Genomic DNA, 20,180 nt, shown 5'->3' with positions numbered 1-20,180 from the left:
TAAATTGATTTGGAATAAGGAGAGAGAACCATACTCCGCCAAAGAGGATAGCAGGGTAGGCAGTGACGTAAGAGGGTCCGTTAAAAAGAAAATTAAGTCATCCGCAAATGCGGCCACCTTGTGAGTACCCGACGCCTTCGCATAGCCAGCAATGTCCGTATTTGACCGAATATGGCACAGAAGGGGTTCAAGAGACAAAATAAAAATCAGTGGGGACAGGGGACAACCCTGTCTGGTACCGTTCTTGATAGAGAAGTAGGGAGACCTCGTTTCGTTGACCTTAACCGCTGCAGTAGGGCTTGAATAGAGGGACAAACCCAGTGGAGCATGGAGTGGCGCAGTCCTATATGTTCCAGGGTAGCTCGGATAAACGACCAGTCCACGCGGTCAAAAGCCTTCTCCGCGTCAGTTGACAGCAAGAGAAGGGCTCGCTTAGAGGTTCTGGCCGTGTGGATCAGGTTGAGGACTCTAATGGTGTTGTCCCAGGGTTCACGCCCCGGGACAAACCCAGCCTGGTCCCTGTGGATGAGGCTAGGGATGTGCGGGAGCAACCTGTTCGGCAAAATTCTGGCAAAGAGCTTCAGGTCCGTATTTAACAGTGCGATTGGATGGTAGTTTCCACAACACAGTGGATCCTTCCCCTCCTTCGGTATGACGGAAATATGAGCCCTGAGGGAGTCCACCGGAAAGGAAGTGCCCTCGGCGAGGGAGTTGAGGGCAGTGACCAGGGGCTTCCCCAGAATCCCAAAGAAGGTCTTGTAGTATGTCGGTGTGAAGCCATCGGGGCCTGGAGCCTTCCTAGGCTTTGAGTCCGCCAGTGCCACCCCCAGCTCCTCGACCGAAATGGGTTCCTCCAGCTCATCCCGCACCTCCCCAGGTAGGGAGGGCATACCCGAGGCAGCTAAATACGACCGAGGGGTCAGGCCCCGCCGTCATCTACACGGAGTTGCATCTCAATCAGGTGTCGCTGCAGGGCTTGCTGCTCGCACTCAAGGGCAGCCAGGCGGTTTTCCGAGGAAGAGCTGGAGGCCTCCAGTGCGGTGACCCGTTCATCAACAGTGTCTACTTGTTGGCGCAGGTCGTGGAGTTCGTGAGACAGGGCACTGACTATGGAAGCTGCCATCTCCTGCAGGTCCTGCTTGGACGGCAGGCCTGCCACTAAGTCCCGCCAGGAGCCATCCACCCCAACCCCCGTGCCTCCGCCGCCTGTTAAACTGCAGGGAATGTCCATGTTTGGAGAGGCCGGTGAGGCAGGGGAGGGTGCCAGGGGAGATTATCCTTCTGCCTGAGGGGGGTTCGGACGGGATTTAGCTGCCCCCGCTGCGCCACCTATCCCCTGCGGAGTGATACCTTGAGAAGATGAAAGACACTGTGGCGCCATCTTGGCCGGTACGGCGGGGGAGTCGAGCCCGTGCTGGCGAAGAAAGCAGTTGCTAATGCCGTGTCCTGACGGTGTCCCCGAGCCCCGCCGGTGTCTGCGCGCTCCTGGCATGTATTTTTCACCGCATCTGGCGAGTCTGCGGCCGGTTCTCTGGCTAGCTCCCACAGAGCTCCAAACAGTGCGTGCTCAAATGTCCATCTTTAAGCCACGTCCCCCAGGACGGCTACCTAGCAGGGCAGAATTCACAGTAGGAGGCCGGGCCGGCCTCGGAGCACTCCCGCGGGTAACGGACTCAGGAAAGGCCGGGGATCCACAGGCCTTACTAGGCCTCACTAGGCCGGAACCTGCCGCATCCTCCCCGAGTGATGTACAGGCCCCGAAACACCCCCGGAGTGACCCCTAGCAATGGATGCGTGGCAGGGGGGGAAGGATGGCGGTCTCCTACCTGCCCGAGCGGCTCGGTGTAGCGGCGGCCGGGAGACCTCGGGGAGGCAAGATGGCAGCGGCCGATGCCGGTTCTTCTCGCGGCTCCGCGGGATGTTGTTGTTCGAAAATCCCCGCAATGGCCACCTGGGGGGAAGCAGAACAGTGTCCCGGACCCGATGGTGTGGGTCTCGGGTGTAGATTCCTCAGCGGAGGTGCGGATGGCGGCGGATTGCTCCATGGGCCTCAGGAGCCAGCCTCAGACACGTCCGCCACCATGCACGTCAGGCCACGCCCCCCTCGTATCTGTTCATCTTTAACACAGCTAGGGAAATTGTAATACTGGTTTCGTCACATTAACGTTTAACAATTCCAAAGAGACAGAAATTGCTTAGTGTGTTATTCAAACAAGTTTGCATACAGAGCAAATTGTGGCTGGGCCAAAACTAATCTCTGAAAAATGGAGTGCTCTTATTCACACTTGGATCCAAAGAGGATATCTTAATAAAATTAAACTGGCCTATAAGACCTTCAGAAACCAACAAAATGCTAATTTACTCAGATGAAGGAGACAGGACTTGTTTTCTCTGTTCCACTAATGGACAAAACTATTAACACGCTAAGAAGATACACAAAAGATTCTGAGACTGGACTACAAAATAAGTTAATCCAGAGAAGGGTAAAATGGAAGTCAATTTAATGCCATAATTTAGACATACTCAAGCATTGAAATGGCAGTAGTTTAAAGCAGGGGTTGACAAATTTGCTTGGAATCTAGGAGCCAGCTAAAAAAGTTAGGAGCCAGGTCCGTGACGGCGATCTGGACCTGTCCCTGGCCTGACATGGAGACGAGTGAGGGGAAGATAGTGCCCCCAGCCCCTCACCTGTCTCCAAGTCATTGCCCATAGCTATTAGAGGGACATTTTATTTGTTTTATTTTTTTCAAATGACGATTTTTTTTTTTAAATTGCATTTTAGTGTAAATATGAGATGTGAGGTCTCTGTGACCCCAGATCTCATATATAAGAGGCCCTGTCATGCTTTTTTCTATTACAAAGGATTTTTACATTCCTTGTAATAGGAATAAAAGTGACACACATTTTTTTTTTAAAAGAACAGTGAAAAAAAATAAAAATAAAAGTTTAAAATAAGAAAAAATAAAAACATTTTTTAAATGCGCCCTGTCCCGCCAAGCTTGCGTGCCGAAGCGAACGCATATATGAAAGCAATGTTCAAACCACACATTTGAGGTATCGCTGCGATCGGTAGAGTAAGAGCAATAATTCTAGCCCTAGACCTTCTCTGTAACTAAAAAAAAGGTGCAACCTGTAGAATTTTTTAAACGTCGCCTATGGAGATTTTAAAGGGTAAAAGTTTGTCGCCATTCCATGAGCGGGCGCAATTTTGAAGCATGACATGTTGGGTATCAATTTACTCGGCGTAACATTATCTTTCACAATATAAAAAAAAATTGGGCTAACTTTACTGTTGTCTTATTTTTTTTTATTAAATAAATTATTTTTTCCCAAAAAAAAGTGCGCTTGTAAGTACGCTGTGCAAATATGGTGTGACAGACATTATTGCAACGACCACCATTTTACTCTCTAGGGTGTTAGAATAAAAAAGAAAAAAAAAGTGTATATATATATGTGTATGTATATATGTATGTATATATGTATGTAATGTTTAGGTGTTCTAAGTAAATGGAAGGAGATCATTAGCATTAATGGTTGTAATTCCAACAGCCACCACAAGAGGGCGCCAGATTCCAGAAGGAATAGGATCACAGAAGGGAATAGCTAGCATCACAGAAGGCCTCAAAGCCGGGGGCTCAATTACCGGCCGCCGGCGGCGCGGCCCGACGCAATCACGCTGGGGGGGTCCACGGAGACAGGATACCCCCAGCTGTGCTGCCCCAGGCACCAGTCGCTAATTCTAGTCGCCAATGCGACCTGGCGCCCGGGTTTTGTCGAGCCCTGGTTTAAAGTATATACAACATATTATAATGAATAGGTTATCATGGATTGTTGTATAAATAATTCCATTCTTGTAGCCAAGGTTTCATGTTTAGTTAATATATCAAAAATTAAACGTCACTAATAATGCCACGAACTCTCAGAGAATGATATTGATATACCCTCTAAATAAAATAATAGTTAAATCTTTATAGAATAGAAATTAGTTTATCCTGTAAAGATTGGATCCAATAAATCAATTTTATCCCTGAATATAGGGATTTCTAGTCTCAGAGAGTAAATAGTACTAACTGTACCCTCTGGGAGGGTTCCTAAATTGTATTGTTTTTGGTAGCAAGCTCAGGGTGACACAGGTTCATGCATGCAATGAGGATAACATTATTACAGACCCATCATCACAAATCAAGGAACACATATCCTTCATCTTATATGAATGCCATTTTAAAAGGCAGACTCCATCTTAAGGCCATCCATCCCAAGTGATCCACTCCTTCTGCTTCTGGGAGCAACTAATAGTGTATTATTTTCTAGATGATTTTGTTTACTTGATACTTCAGTTGCAATAATTTTTGCTGGGTTATTTGATATTTCCCTCACAATACCCTAATACCTCGGGATTCGATTATATTTGGTTCAATAAATGTTTTTTTTATTGAAGGCTTACAATGGCATACAACATACAACACAGCAACAAGGGCTAGACAGCCCTAACGCCATTATTGAGTGTTTCGTGAAAATGCGCAAGGCTCAGCTATCCATTAAGTCCATCTTCAAAAGGGTCAAAAAAACTATATTCCATGGAGGAGATCAGGGTTCAAAATCTAACATGGGTCACAAAAAAGACCACCTCAGAGCAAGAAAGTTCTCGTTCAATCTGCCAAAAATTATAAGAGCGTGCACTAGCACAGAATGCTCAGGTGTAACAAAAGAAAAAAATAAAGAGAAAGGAAAAAAGGGTGGAGCCAGGAAAAAAGGAGGGCAAAAGAAGAGAGGAAGGAAAGAGAAGCCTTGGAATCTGGCAGGGGCATGGGATAGGGCACTACAAATTCCTCTAGCCCTGTGGGGTGAAAGTCATAGGTGCAGTGCCGTATGGTCAGGCTGGAAGTAGTCAATCAATGGTGTCCAGATTTTTAGCAATTTGTCATATTTATCGTTCAATATGGCTGTCAATTTCTCATTACCCATTATGCTATTCAGGCGGATTTTAACTTTGCAGAAATTGAGTGCAGGAGATTTTCAGGAGTGGGCAATAGTCTGGTTGCAATAAAGATAAAGACAATACGTTTGATTATATTTTAGCCATACTGGCATAAATTACAGACGGTCTGCGTCCTTTAATCCGGCTGCAATGGATTAACAGGCATAGTTGGTCAAACTCTGATTGCGTGCCAAGTTTAGTACAATTAATTAGGGTATCTACGAGAGAAAATTAAGTTTAAGTAAAATTAATCTCTGCGTCTGTGTCACAATATCAATTCCCAGAAATATGTTATACTGTTTAAGTTCTATGGATAAATGATCTAAAAAAATGTATAATACACCAATCCACCACTGCTCCATAGAAATAAATATGTAAAGAAAGAATTGTGTGCGAAAAAACTGTATTAATGTGTAGTTGCCGCTTAATAATAAAAAAAACCTCAACTTCTCACTTTCGCATATCACTCTAGGTAAACAGTGACACCAAAGTGCATAATCAAATACACAAGAAAAATGACAGTGCATACTATAAATACAAACACCGATGATAATAAGTACACAGTAACAATGTGACACAAGCATAAAGCGGTTAAATAAAATCACCCAAGTGATGATCAGCATAAAAAGAAATATAATGACACAAGTCCATAGAATTGTATGCCACAGTACAATTAAAAGTCCACCAAAGCTGTAGAGTTTTTCACACCACACCACTTGCGCGCCAATCGCCTCTTCCCCATTAGAATTAAACTCACCAGATCTAATTGCCTCATATTCTCATGTTTGGCAATAATGCTGTTTAACCAAACTGGGTTAATGAATCCGATATAGCGTTATCCACCTCTTCAGACGTGGATCAATTCGCTCATGTATGGGAAGAAAGAGGAGAGCTACACCAGAGCAGTATGTCTCAAGCGTAGTTTATTAAAAAAAAATTCAATCATTGCACTTACATTATTCCAATTAAAATCAAGCATAAATTGCATGTATGCAAAGCGTAACAGCGGATACACCTGATGCCCACAAGCGATGTCTCACCCGACTGGAGAACCTCACCGGAATGTCGCTTCCATAAACGTCAACTGACGGGTTTCCTCATCATGTTTTCGTGCAGGGATTCTGAACTCTACATCTTTTGGAGGACTTTTAATTGCACTGTGGCATTCAGTTCTATGGACTTGTGTCATTATATTTATTTTTATTTTTATGTTGATCATCACTTGGGTGATTTTATTTAATCACTTTATGCTTGTGTCACATAGTTACTGTGTACTTATTATTATCAGTGTTTGTGTTTATAGCATGCATGCCATTTGTTATACTGTTTACCATATTTGACTGTGACTGAATGTGATTTTATATATATATATATATATATATAGATATAGATATATATATAGAGAGAGAGAGAGATATGTCTATATAGATACATTCTTTATCTCAACACCAAAAAAAAAAAAGATTAAATTGCAAGGACTTTGCTCTAACTGCTGAGCTATATACTTTTTTTTTCTCTATCGTTCATTGATGGACACAGCAGCTCTTTTTGACCTTATGGTTATATCGCCCCTTTAGCAGAGGACTAGGCAGAAAGTGTTAAAAACAGCAACATTTGCACAGTACCGCCCATGGGGCGGTCCTACTGGCTGTAACCCTTCACACTGCATCCAGCAGCTAGTTTTTTTTCTGCTTAGTGTAGGAGAAGGACCTGGCTTCCGTTGAGACCATTGGTCCTGAGAATTTTTTATTTTTTATGCATTTTTGATTCCTGTGATCTACAATTAACAGCCGGGCGACAGGCTGGATAATATAGATCCTTGTAGTCACCCTAGCCTGGCCATCGAGCGCGTGCAGGTCTTAGATACGCACTGGGTCGGCCATGACATGCCCCATCTAATCCAGGGGCGGCTGGTGAGCTATATGTTCTGGGGCACACACATAACAAGGCTACTGCTGTCTGTCAGTGTGCCGTGGCCAACAGCCACCCCATACTGCTCAGGTGATGGGTTTGTCTGTGGCATGTGTCCAGCAGTCCCTGCAGGATGGGTAAGTAAGGTTCCACCTGTCTCGGCAGGATGGAGTAGCTGGGCATTCCGTGGGAGGTCGAATTGGGGCTCTCGCACTCTCCCTTTCTTCTCTCCCTGTCCCTTCCCTCCTCCCCATGCTTTGGCTGGGCACATGGGGGTGTGGTGCACATACCTGGCCGAGGGTCCTCCGGGGGGCTCTGGGTCCTGGCAGGGGGCTTCACTGGGTGTTGGGGGTCCACTCGTCCTCTTCCATGTTTCTGGGCCACGGTGGGTTGTTTGTGCTGTATAAGACATGTGGGGAAGCCGCCGCGCTCCACGGCCATTTTCCTGGGGCCACTGCTATTTTTTTGTAGCCACAGACAGTTTTTTGCCTTTCAGACATTTTCTGGTAGTTCAGCTGCCATTTTCTTGGTGCCCTCAGACGTTTTTGTTGAGGCGGACGATGGCCATTTTCTAGTAGCCTCAGGCAGTTTTGCCTCTAGCGCTGGGTGCTTGTTTCCTTCTAGAACAGTACGCTTTCCATACAGACACCTCGTAGATGACACAGGGGAGATCGGACAGCAGCAGCACAGTGGAGTACCTGGGTCAGGGTGGTGAGTCCTGTGGGGGCCCCTCAGTCTGTGGCAGCTAGGAGGGTGGACTTTTTGTGCGACTTGCCTTAGGTCCCTAAGTGGTGACATGGCGAGTGTGGGTCAACATGACGTCAGAAGCTGGCGCTTCTTCCCCAGACTTCCTTGTTATTGCAACTGGTTCCCCTGCACCTGCGGTGCCTATGGACATCCTGGAGGCCTTTGTTTCCAGGTTGGAAGTGGCATGCGGGCGCAAGGGGGGTAAAAAATGCCCCCTTCCCCCACTGTCTTCTGGGTAAAGCTCTGATTCATAATCGGGCCCCACTGTGACAGGCGACCCCTGTTCTGATGTATCAGAGGATGTGGAACAGGACCGTTTGGACAGTGAGGATGACTCCGTGTCAGCGCAGGAAAAAGCGCTTTTAGGCGCACTTATTAGAGTGGTGCAGGATACCCTAGAAATGGAGGATACGGCGGGGGCATCTACAGAGCTGTCAGTGCCTTTCAGGTCCCACAAGCCGGCCCACACAGCTAAGGTGTTTCCTTACCCAACTTATTTTGCTAAGTTTATTTACAAGGAGTGGGGAAAACCGCAGCATGCCTTTTCAGTCCCGAAACGCATGGAAAACTGCAGCGTGCCTTTTCAGTCCCGAAACGCGTTACCATTTTGAGGAGAGTCTCCTGAAGAAATGGACATCTCCGATTGTTGACCCCCCCGGTATCCAGGTTAAATAAGGTAACCACGATTCTGGTGGAAGGGACTCCTGCTTTCAAGGACCTTGCCAACAGAAGGGTCGAGGCAGTTGCCTGGTCCATGTTTACCGTGGTGGGGTCAGCATTCCAGCCAGTCTTAGCCACATCCCTGGTGTCGCAGCCGCTTACTGAATGGGCTAAATTGTTGCACCACGAATTGCAGAAGCAACAGGCTTCCCTGGTCTGTGTGGGGGAGCTGGCGGACCAGCTGGTGCAGGGCCTTTAGTATGTCTGTGATGTGGCCTTAGATACGACCCCCTTGCTCTCTAGAGCCTCATTATCAGCAGTAGTGCTACGTCACCTGATTTGGCTGAAATGCTGGTCTGCGGACCAGACATCTAAGAAATCACTGGTGGACTTGCCCTTCCAGGGAGAGAGGCTATTTGGAGACTTGCTGGATGACATTATTAAGAATATTACTGGGGGTAAGAGTATGTTACTCACTCCCACAGTCCAGAAAAGGGAAGGAGCCATGCCGTAGGCAAGGGCCCCCCTTTTCCGCTCAGAAGCGGATTTTTCATCCGCCGGGTCGGCAGGTAAGCGCTCCCAGTCCGTCAAAGTGCCTGTTGAGGGACAAAAGCTTCCCTGGTTTCGCAAGCCAAACAAGCCAGTGAGCAAATCTGTTAACGCATAAAGGTTTGCCCCTGCCCGACTCTCGGGTAGGGGGGACGTCTTCGGGAGTTTGCAGCCCGGTGGACCTTCCTACTTTCCAACCAGTGGGTCTGAGTTTCTTTATTGTCTGCCAAACAGATTTTTTCCCTCCAACCTTCATCTTCTTCTGGCTTGTCGGGAGGCCTTGTTTGGGGCAGGACAGGACATTCTGCTGTATAGGGTGATAGTACTTGTACCGACACCGGAAAGGTTTCAGGGATTCTACTCCAATCTGTAGTCCCAAAGAAGGAAGGGGTCCGTCTGGTCCTTGACCTCAAGGCCCTCAACAGCTTTGTGAAAGTACAAAGGTTCAGGATGGAATCAGTTCGCTCAGTGGTCGCTGCACTCCATCAGGGGGATTTTCTGGCATCCCTGGACATCAAGGACGCATACTTGCATGTCCCCATATGCATCAAGCATCAGAAGTTTCTGTGATTTGCGGTCGGGGATGAGCACTACCAATTTTTAGCTCTCCCTTTTGGCCTGGCGTTGGCACGAGGGTCTTCACCCAATTTTGGCTTTGCTAAGACAGCGAGGGATCACAATCGTGGGTTACCTGGACAACCTCCTTTTAAGGGGCAGCTTCCGCCTCCGAAATAAGGGAAGATGTGGCAATCGCCATGCAAACTCTTCAGGAGTTTGGTTGGGTACTGAACCTACAGAAGTCGGTGTTGGTGCTGACTCAATGCCTGGAGTACCTGGGCCTGCTTCTGGACTCCTCAGAGGCAAGTGTCTTTCTTCCTTCGGACAAGCTGCAGACTCTTCAAGCTGCGGTGAAGTTGTTAGTGTTCCGCAGGTGGTCGTCGCTGCGTTTTTGCATGCGAGTCCTGGGTCTCATGGTAGCCACTTTTGAGGCGGTACCGTATGCTCAATTCCACACTCGAGTCTTGCAAAAGGAGATCCTGTCAAGATGGGACAAATCTCCGTTCTCCCTGGATTGTCAAATCCAAGTGAGCCAGCTAGTCAGGGACTCCCTTCTCTGGTGGCTGAGGTCGCCAGCTCTTCGGTCCGGGAAGTCGTTCCTTCCTCTTCATTGGACAGTAATTACAACAGACGCCAGCCTGACCGTTTGGGTGGGAGTTTGGGGCATACAGTCAGCCCAGGGTCGGTGGACTCAGAAAGAATCCCGCCTGCCGATCAACGTGCTGCAAGAGGCTGCAGAGACGTCCGGTCAGAATCCAGTCAGACATTGCCACGGCTGTGGTGTATGTCAACCATCAAGGAGGAACAAGGAGGCTTGGGTGCAGTACTGGAGGTCGCTCACACCCTGCGATAGGCAGAGAGGCGTGTGCCATTTCTGTCGGCCGTGTACATTCTGGGCATAGAAAACTGGCACACGGACTACATAAGTCGTCAGATGCTGGACCAAGGGGAATTGTCGCTACATCCGAATGTATTTCGTTTCCTTTGCCCAAGGTGGGACACGCCAGAGGTGGATCCCCTGGCTTCTCGACTCAATCAGAAGGTACAGAGTTATGTGGCCAGATTAAAGGATCCCTGGGCGGACGCGGAAGACACGTTGGTGGCTCCATGGCGGCATTATTGACTGATTTATGCTTTTCCCCCATTCAAACTTCTACCACGTCTGCTTTGCAGAGTGGAGGCCGAGGAGATTCCAGTAATTCCGGTTGCCCCAGATTGGCTTTGGCGTCTGTGGTACGCCGACATAGTACGATTGGTGGCAGATTTTCCTTGGTGACTGCCGATGCGAGAGGACCTTCTGTTGCAAGGTCCAATACTTCATCCTGCTTTACCGTCACTGGCTTTAACGGCATGGCTGTTGAAAGCCAGGTGCTAAGGGGCCGAGGTCTGTCGGATTCGGTAATATCCACTATGTTGAGCGCACGGAAGTCATCTTCTTGGAAGATTTATCATCGTACGTGGAAGGCCTACAGCTCCATGTGTGAGGAGATGGGGTGGCGTCCACGTACATATTCAGTTTCCAGGATCCTGTTTTTGCAACGAGGAGTTGATCAGAAACTTGCATTAAGCACCATTAAGTGGCAGATATCAGCTTTGGCTGTCTTTTTTCAGCGTCTCTTGGCAACTCGTTCATTGGTGAATACGTTTGTTCAACATGTGGCCCCTACGGTTCGACCACTGATACCTCCGTGGGATTTGAATTTGGTGCTCTTGGTGCTTCAGAAACTGCCATTTGAAAACATTAGGGAAATTCCCTTATTGACTCTCTCTCTCAGAAAGTAGTCTTTCTAGAGACTGTTACATCTGCCAGGAGGGTTTCTGAGTTGGCCAAGTCTCCCTACTTGATCCTCCAAAAGGATAAGGCGGTGCTGCATCCACAGCCTTCGTTTCTTCCAAAGGTTGTTTCGACCTTTCATCTAAATGAGGACATTGTGCGTCTGTCCTTATGTCCTCTGCCCTCACATCCCAAAGAGGTGGCTTTGCATTCCTTGGATGTGGTCCGGGCTCTGCGGGTGTATCTATCTGCTATGGCTCCTTTTCGGAGGTCAGACTCGCTGTTTGTAGCAGTGGCTGGTCCGAAGCAGGGACTGAAGGTCTCATCCGGCCATCATTTCTCGGTGGATCAGACAGATTGTGGTTCAGGCTTATGCCATAAGGGGACGGGTGCCTCCTTTCCTGTCACGGCACATTCTACCAGGGCAATTGGTGCCTCTTAAGCTTTCCGACATCAAGCGTCTGTTTCCCAGGTGTGTATGGCAGCGACCTGGTCGTCCGTTCACACTTTCACTACATTTTACAAGGTTGATGTGAGCGCATCTTCGGATGCTTGCTTCGGCGCAAGGTTTTGAAGGTGGTTGTTTAAGGTTGCAACTCCTCCGTTGAGGAGCTCTGGTTGTTATGGGTGGAGTTATTGTCGTTTGCTGTTCCCACCCCTCGTCTCTTTGACACTGCTTGGGGATGTCAAGAAGAGCTGCTGTATCCATCAATGAACAATAGAGAAAATAGGATTTTTGTACTCACCGTAAAATCCTTTTCTCTGAAGTTCATTGATGGACACAGCACCCACCCCTCCTATTTATGTTTGTACTGCTTTTAACGAACCGAGCTGCTGGATGCAGTGTGAGGGGTTATAGCAAGTAGGACCGCCCCTGGGCGCTACTGTGCAAGTGTTGGTGTTTTTAACACTTTCTGCCTAGTCCTCTCCTAAAAGGGTGATATAACCCTAAGGTGAAGAAGAGCTGCTATGTCTGTCAATGAACTTCAGAGAAAAGGATTTTACAGTGAGTACAAAAATACTATTTTTTTTTTTATAGGATTGGCACAAAATCATCTTTCCTTATTGGTAGTAATTCTCAAGAATCTTGTATACATGTGCTATGTACTTTCATGACTACACAGTTAATATGCATATTAATGAATGGTGTCATATGCGAAAACAATGGTGATGTTCCATTTGCGGTGATATGCATACATGATCCAAATTTACCCCATGCCTCTCCCGCTCTGGAGCATGGACCAGCATTCATTTTTTTTCCATAAAAGTGACGTTGTCATCCCAGACAACTAATCAGATCTTTTCCAGTTACCAATCATAGGTTTTTTGAGCATTTGTGTTTGTATTGCAGGGTTTTTCAAAATATGGCCCTCCTGTTATTTAGTAACTACAATTTCCCATCATGCCTAGTCATGTCTGTGAATGTCAGCATTTTACAATGCATCGTGGGATGTGTAGTCCTGCAACAGCTAGAGGGCCGTAGTTTGACGATTCTGGGTGTATTGCATAGATGTACTGCATTTCACCCCTAATTTATGCTTTTATACATTGTTGAACTGAGATTTAGTGGTTTTTGTAACTGTAGAGTTTGAGAATTCTTTTTATGCTTTCTACAAATTCACGTTGTAAATATTGCCTTTTGTAGCTCCTTCGGCATGTAACATAGTCAATGATCAGTTTGCTATGGCTCTCTTTGGCAGTCCTCCAGCTGTAAAGCAAAAAAATAAGAAAGAAGGCACAGGTTGGTGTTTACTATTTACAGTGTTGATCTATGACCGTCTGTTGAATATTAAAGCTAAACTGTGCATGTGCTAAAACAACTACCATATTTAACGGAGGATGAATCATTAATAAAGGATGTAATGATAGTTTTTCAACATATTTTTCTTATATGTAGAACGATTATGTGTTAGAAAGATATCTTCAGAGTTCCTCTCCAATCACAGACATGCAGTAACCCGGTGGCTTAAATGTTGCTGGGTGCCAGCATACAACAGGGCTTGTCCAGCCTGCCAACAATAACTATCAAAAAGAATAGGGAGCCGCACAACAGTTGCCAGCCCAAACACTGTGTAGAAAAAGAATGTAACCACTTGCTAACCGGCTCCTGTACATATACGTTGGCATTTTGAAGATAGATATCTCGGTAATGGCAGCAGCTGCTTCCGAAACCGAGGTATCCATCTTTTCATGAGTCGGTCGTATTTACAATAATGGTGGTCTCTGCGACGGATTCGCCGTAAGATCACCATTATCAGTGGTGGGAGAGGGCTCCCGTGCCCTCCGCCACTTATTGGAGTCATCCGCAGCGGCGCAGGCGATCGGGTCCTCTCTGTGCCTGTGTATGGAGACGAGTGAGGCTAAGATGGCCCCCCACCCGTCTCCATACCATAGCAGGGCGGAAGCGATGTCAAAACATCACTTCTGCCCATAGCTCTTAAAGGCACATTTTTTTCAAAGTCATTATTTCAAATTACATTTTTTTAAATTTATTTTTTATTGCATTTTAGTCCAAATATGAGATCTGAGGACTTTTTCATCCCCGATCTCATATTTAAGAGGACCTGTCATGCTTTTTTCTATTACAAGGGATGTTTACATTCCTTGTAATAGGAATAAAAGTGACCCAATTATTAATTTGTTTTTAAAAAACAGTGAAAAAATGAATAAAATTAAGTAAAATAAATATGAAAAAAATGTTTTTTTTAAAGCGCCCCATGCCGACAAGCTCGCGTGCAGAAGGGAACGCATACGTGAGTAGTGCCCGCATATGAAAACGGTGGTCAAACCACACATGTGAGGTATCGCCGCAATCGTTGGAGTGGGAGCAATAATTCTAACCCTAGACCTCTTCTGTAACTGAAAATATTCAACCTGTAGAATTTTTTTAATCGTCGCCTATGGAGATTTTTAAGGGTAAAAGTTTGACACCATTCCACAAGCAGGCGCAATTTTGAAGCGTGCCATGTTGGGTATCAATTTACTTGGCGTAACATTATCTTTCACAATATAAAAAACATTGGGCTAACTTTATTGCTGTCTTATGTTTTTTTATTAAAAAAAGTGAATTTTTTCAAAAAAAAAGGTGCGTTTGTAAGACCGCTGCGCAAATACGGTGTAAAAGTATTGCAATGATCACCACTTTATTCTCTAGGGTGTTCGAAAAAAAACAATATATAATATTTGGGGGTTCTAAGTAATTTTCTAGCAAAAAAAAACAGTTTTAAACTTGTAAACACCAAAATCTCAAAACGAGTTTTCAAGCCACGCTCCTCTGATGTGTTTCACACTCCCAGGGGCTCATCACCTGTCAATTACCTCTTAAAAGTGTTTTTTAACTCTTTTTTTTTTTTTTTTTTTTTTTACAACAAACGTGCTGCAACTGCATGAATTGCACTCTGATGCAGGACGTTTGGGGCACTTCACTGTTCTTTTGAATGGGTTGCATTAAGTGGAGCACTACATATGTAAACCACACAAGAGCTCTGTCCTCACAGCGTGAATGTGATGGATTTTCTTTCCTGGCAAAGCAGGGAATATAATCCACCACATCCCTTAGTGAAAGCACCACACATAGTACACAAAAACACTGGTTAGGCACAAATTTAACCCTCTCATTGCACTACATGTCACTGTCTAGATCACTGTATTCGTGTCACTGGTTTCCGCAAAGTGTCAGATTGTCCACCGCAAGATCGCAATCCCGCTATAAGTCACTGATTGCTGCCATTACTAGTATAAAAAAAAATACATAAAAATTCCAGTGTATATACCATAGTTTGTTAGTTTACGAATAATATGTAGCAAAATACATATTGGCCTAAATTTATTAGATTTTTTTTTCAAATTTTTTTTATTGGATATGTTTTATAGCAGAAAGTAAAAACATTGTTTTTTTTGTTTACCACTTAAGCCCCAGACCATTTTGCAGGCCAAAGACCAGAGCACTTTTTGCGATTCGGCACTGCGTCGCTTTAACTAACAATTGCGCGGCCATGCGACGTGGCTCCCAAACAAAATTTGACCTGCGGTTTTTATTTTTTGCGCTAAAAAAAAAAAAGTGACAATTTTGAAAAAAAAAACAATTTTTTTACAATTTGCTATAATAAATATCCCCCAAAAATATATAAAAAATGTTTTCCCCTCAGTTTAGGCCGATACGTATTCTTCGAAATATTTTTGGTAAAAAAAAATCGCAATAAACGATTATTGATTGGTTTGCACAAAAGTTATAGCGTTTACAAAACAGGGGATAGTTTTATGGCATTTTTATTAATAATTTTTTTTTACTAGTAATGTCGGTAATCAGCGATTTTTTTTATCGTGACTGCGATATTATGGCGGACACATCGGACATTTTTTACATATTTTTGGGACCATTGTAATTTATACAGCAATCAGTGCTATACAAATACATTGATTCCTGTGTAAATTACACTGCCAGTGAAGGGGTTAACCACTAGGTGGCAGTGTAGGGCTTAAGTGTGTCCTAGGGGCGTGTTTCTAACTGTGGGGGGGAGTGGCTGTCTATGACACGTCACTGATCTCTGCTCTGATGACAGGAAGCAGAGATCAGTGACACTGTCATTAGGCAGAACAGGGAGATGCTTGTTTACATTAGCATTTCCCGTTATTCCTCTCTGTGAGGTGATCGTGGGTATCCCCGCGGCGATTGAGTCTGCAGGACCCACAATCGAACTCACGGAGGTTTCCGACCGGCGCGCACACGATGGCACGGCGGCAAAGTTAAAGGGACATACCTGTACGCCCATTTGCCTGTGCGTGCCATTCTGCCGACGTACAACGGCGTGCGCCGGTCGGCATGTGGTTAAATAAAAAAAACACACCGGTGATCAAATATCACCAAAAGAAAGCTCTATTTGTGGGGGGGGAAATTACATAAATTTCATTTATGTAAAGCATTGCAGACCCCGCAATTGTCAGTTAAAGTAACGCAGGGCCGTATAGCAAAAATGGCCTAGTCATGAAGGGGGTAAATCTTCCAGAAGACAAGTGGTTAAGGAGGGGTGATTGGAACGCTTAAAAACATAAGCAAGCATTTTTAAGGCCTTATTGGCATTTTTATGTGTACAGTTAGTAGTTTGAGATTGGATAACAAATTCACTCTCATTAATGGAAGCCAACATTAAAGTTATAACTCAGTGGTATTTAACACCCTGTAGAATTGCATCTATTTAACCTACAGTGGATCCAGCATGTTTTAGGGGGTGTGGACTCCTGGGGTCAATGACCCACATCTGGTGGGAGTGCCCTACAATTCGCCCTTTTTGGAGTAAAATCTTCTCCGTGATATTTAAGGTTACTGGGTGCCGGGTTTTCCAGGTCCCTAACGACAGCTCTCTTCAATGCTCCTTTACCTCACTTATCAAAAATTACACAAAAACAAATCCATTTTATCCTCTCAGGAGCAAAGCTCAGGATCGCCAAAGCTTGGAAAAAAAATAAACCTTCTTTCTTGGAAGCCAAAAGAAAGATATCTTGGATTACGATTCAAGAAAAGTTAACTAGCATTCTAAATGATACAGTAATAAAGTTTGAAAACATATGGGACCCGTGGGCTTAATATGTTGGTATATCCCTTAAATAAAGGGAGCTTCAGGATATTTCACAAATCTCGGTTAAGATATCCTCTCTACCATCTTCTATCCCCTTCCCCTTTTCTCTCTCTCTTTTCCCCCTTTACTTTTATTTTTTCCCCTTCTTTAGGGCATCCTGGTAATGCCATGAGGGAGATCCTCATTTCTCCTATTTTAATCTAATATTTTCAATAAATGTGAGATTTCATATTTCATTTATTTTTTTTTTTATTTTTTTTTTTAATTAAAGCAGGTCCCTTCTCAGAATTAACTTAGGGACTCTTTATACTCAAATGAGAGATTTCAGTTAGAATTTCCCCCCCTGGTGCAGTCTGTTCCCGATAGGGGCTCCAGGAGGTTGATTTTTTGTCCTTCTTCATCACTCACTACAGTCATATAAGGAAGCTTCTATAGTCCTTTTTTTTTTTTTTTTTTCCTCCCTCTACTCCATCTTTTTTATGTATTTATATAACTCGCCTAATTTATATTTACTGCTTTAATGCCTCATTTTTTTCCTTTTTCACTTCTCTATATTCAAATGTAAAGCCGTGTACACACGGGCGGACTGTCTGGCCAACTTAGTCCGTCGAAACACATTTCAGCGGACAGTCCGCTCGTGTGTGGGCTTCAGCGGACTTTTTCAGTGTGCAGTCTGGCAGACTAAGTATTTCGGAATTTCCGTAATATTGTCCGTCATACTTTGGTTTCAGCGGACAATCCGCTCGTGAGTAGGCTAGGTCGACGGACTAAGTATGGCGCATGCTCAGAAAGGATTTACACGGCGAAAGGTTGCATTGCTGTGTATTCGACTTCCTATTTCTAGTCCCGTCGTACGTGCTGTACACGTCATCGCGCAAGCTTTCGACGGACTGTTTGTGCATCCGTGTGTGGTCAAGTCCGTTCATTCGAAAGTAGGACGGACTGTCCGTCGGATTGTCTGACGGACTAAGTTGGCCATACAGTCCGCCCGTGTGTACGCGGCTTAAGTGTTTTTTCTAAGCTGGCATTTACCAGGCATTGATACTTGTAATTTATTTCACATTGTACTAAAATGTATCACTTCATTCTTGAAAAAATAAAATACTTTGAAAGTAAGGAAAACAAATTCACACTAAATATTACCTTTGTAGCTCCTCCAGCATGCAACATAGTGGATGATGATCAGTTTTCTATGGTTCTTTTTGGCACTTCTACAGATGCAAAGAAAAAAACTAAGAAAAAAAGCACAGGTTGGTGTTCTGATTTAATATTGGTCATAATCTATGGCAGGAATGTTGGATACAGGTGGCCTATTCATTTGTGCCTCTTTACTGATACTAGAATTTTATTGTTTTGATGAATGTACTTTTGCGGACCGCACATTGTATACAGCACTGGTTGTGTGGTGAGCAGGTAACCATTCTTTTTTTATGGATGGTGTGACTTTATGGCGATTAGGCAAAGCAGAGTTGCACCAGATAAATACATTGTTGTGAGAGAAGGCTTTGCCTTTAATTATGTCAATATTTTGTGCAGAGTGTGGCTATAATAATGATATTTTTCTGTTTTTAAATTGTTTCAGTTACAATCTTACCAGACAATCCTACAAAATGTGAAGTACAGAAACGTCCAAGAACAACTCTAATCATTTGTCCACTGTCGGTGCTGAGTAACTGGATTGTAAGTATGATTTGTGTCCTTGTCCCATGCAAGTTGTGCAAAGTTTCATTCAGAAACACTTAATAAGTTGATTCAGATATTAACAACATTGATATGCATTTAGGACACTTTTCCAGAGTTTTTGGAGCTTACTACGTGTTGGTGGGGGAACCGGTTGAATTCAACCGCTAAAACTCGCAAATTCACTGACCCACAAAAACACTAATGACCTTTCTCCAGGAACAAATTGTTTAGAACAGCAAATTTCAGCAGATTTTTTAATTAAATTAATTTGATTAGTAGAATGTCTTTCTAAGATTTTCCCTTTTACTGTGTCAGTTTTAATAAATAACACACTTATTTTTTTTTCCAGGATCAGTTTGAGCAACATGTTAAAGCAGATGCCAAATTAAATATTTACATCTACTATGGGCCTGAACGCAACAAAAACTCAGACTTTCTGTCCAAGCAGGATGTTGTATTAACAACGTACAATGTGGTTACTTATGATTATGCTGTAAGTCTGCTGTTATGCTTGTGTACTAGGATTATACTGAATTACGGTTTGCAAAATGCTAGTCAAGTATTCTTAATACAAGGTACCATCTCTCAGCCTCCTTTAATTATTTTTTTTTTTTTGCTGCTGTGATCTGGCCTGTTAGAGACTGGCTGTGTCCATTCTCCATGGTTTCACTGTATGTAGGAACGTAGTCACCCTCTCTTGTTTGCTCCCAAGATAGATGAGACACTATGGGAAGTGTGGTGTACATAGAGCAGTGCATATGACTGCAATTAACGGGTGCTGCTTGTTCAAACCAAATGGAAGGGTCAAACAAGGATGCTGTGCAGGTGCCTAACATCCTCCTCATCAACCAATGACATAATTGGTTGTGTGCTGATGGCTTAAAGGTTGTAATGATGCATAATGAATATCTGTAGCTTTGTTGTTGTTATCAACCCGCTGGCTTTTATACAATTTTCAAGCAATTTGTAGGCATTTTGTCAAGGCAACCCTGAAGAAATCTGAAGGCACCCTGGTTGAAAAAGGCACAAATTCAGAGACTGTTAGGTTATACTGCTAACAACAGAAGGATTGGACACCAGAAAACAAAAAACAATTGTGGACCAACCCAGTGTAACTACTACTCCAGGCATGTCTCAGTTTTTTTCTCATATCCTAAGAGGATGGGTGTATTTTCCTTGTTCTGGAAAGAAAGATAACTTTTTCTTCTTTGTACACCCCAGGACACATGGTATTTTTCATTATCCATTACGGATAGGGTTATATTGCTACCTTCATTTGATTGGACACAGGTATAAAGGACAGGAAATCCCATCCCAGGCTTAACCTTTCTCAGCTAGACAAAGCTTCAGTTGTTTTGCTAGTATTCTTAAAGTGGTTGTAAACCCTTACAAACCACTTTGACCTACAGGTAAGCCTAGATTAAGGCTTACCTGTAGGTCCAAGAAATATATTCTAAACCTATACGGTTTAGGAGATATTTACCTGAAGACAGCCACCGCTGACTACGGCGCATGCGCTGTAGACAGCGGCGCACAGGCACACTGGGCAAGCTAGAGATCGCGGCGATATGCCGCGAGTGTCGGCTCCCGTGCGCATGCGCGGGAGTGAAGTCATCGCTGCTCCGGCGAATCACAGCGATGGAGCAGCGAGACCCACCAAGAAGATGGACGCTCGGAACTACAGGGGACAGCGGTGACTTCACTGGCTCCTGTGTCAGGTAAGTGACACATAATGGACTACTAT

General features: G+C 44.5%; 1 protein-coding gene across 5 annotated transcripts in view; it reads left to right on the top strand.

The window, feature by feature from the left end:
- HLTF (helicase like transcription factor) overlaps window positions 1-20,180 on the top strand; it is a 128,412-nt gene that overhangs the window by 42,600 nt on the left and 65,632 nt on the right. For 2 of the 5 annotated variants that reach the window (XM_077488256.1, XM_077488259.1), the window contains 4 exons: window positions 12,823-12,918; window positions 17,905-18,003; window positions 18,336-18,433; window positions 18,786-18,929. In XM_077488256.1, the coding sequence (XP_077344382.1) occupies window positions 12,823-12,918; window positions 17,905-18,003; window positions 18,336-18,433; window positions 18,786-18,929 (437 nt within the window). The remainder of the gene's footprint in view (window positions 1-12,822; window positions 12,919-17,904; window positions 18,004-18,335; window positions 18,434-18,785; window positions 18,930-20,180) is intronic. The other 3 variants (XM_077488257.1, XM_077488258.1, XM_077488260.1) reach the window with 3 other exon arrangements.

The sequence above is a fragment of the Lithobates pipiens genome, unplaced genomic scaffold (genome assembly GCF_037356315.1).
Source record: "Lithobates pipiens isolate NorthernLeopardFrog02 unplaced genomic scaffold, aLitPip1_a1.2 Scaffold_18, whole genome shotgun sequence".
Lineage (NCBI taxonomy): Eukaryota > Metazoa > Chordata > Amphibia > Anura > Ranidae > Lithobates > Lithobates pipiens.
Note: the sequence above shows the minus strand (reverse complement) of the source record. Positions and strands in the feature narration are given on the sequence as shown.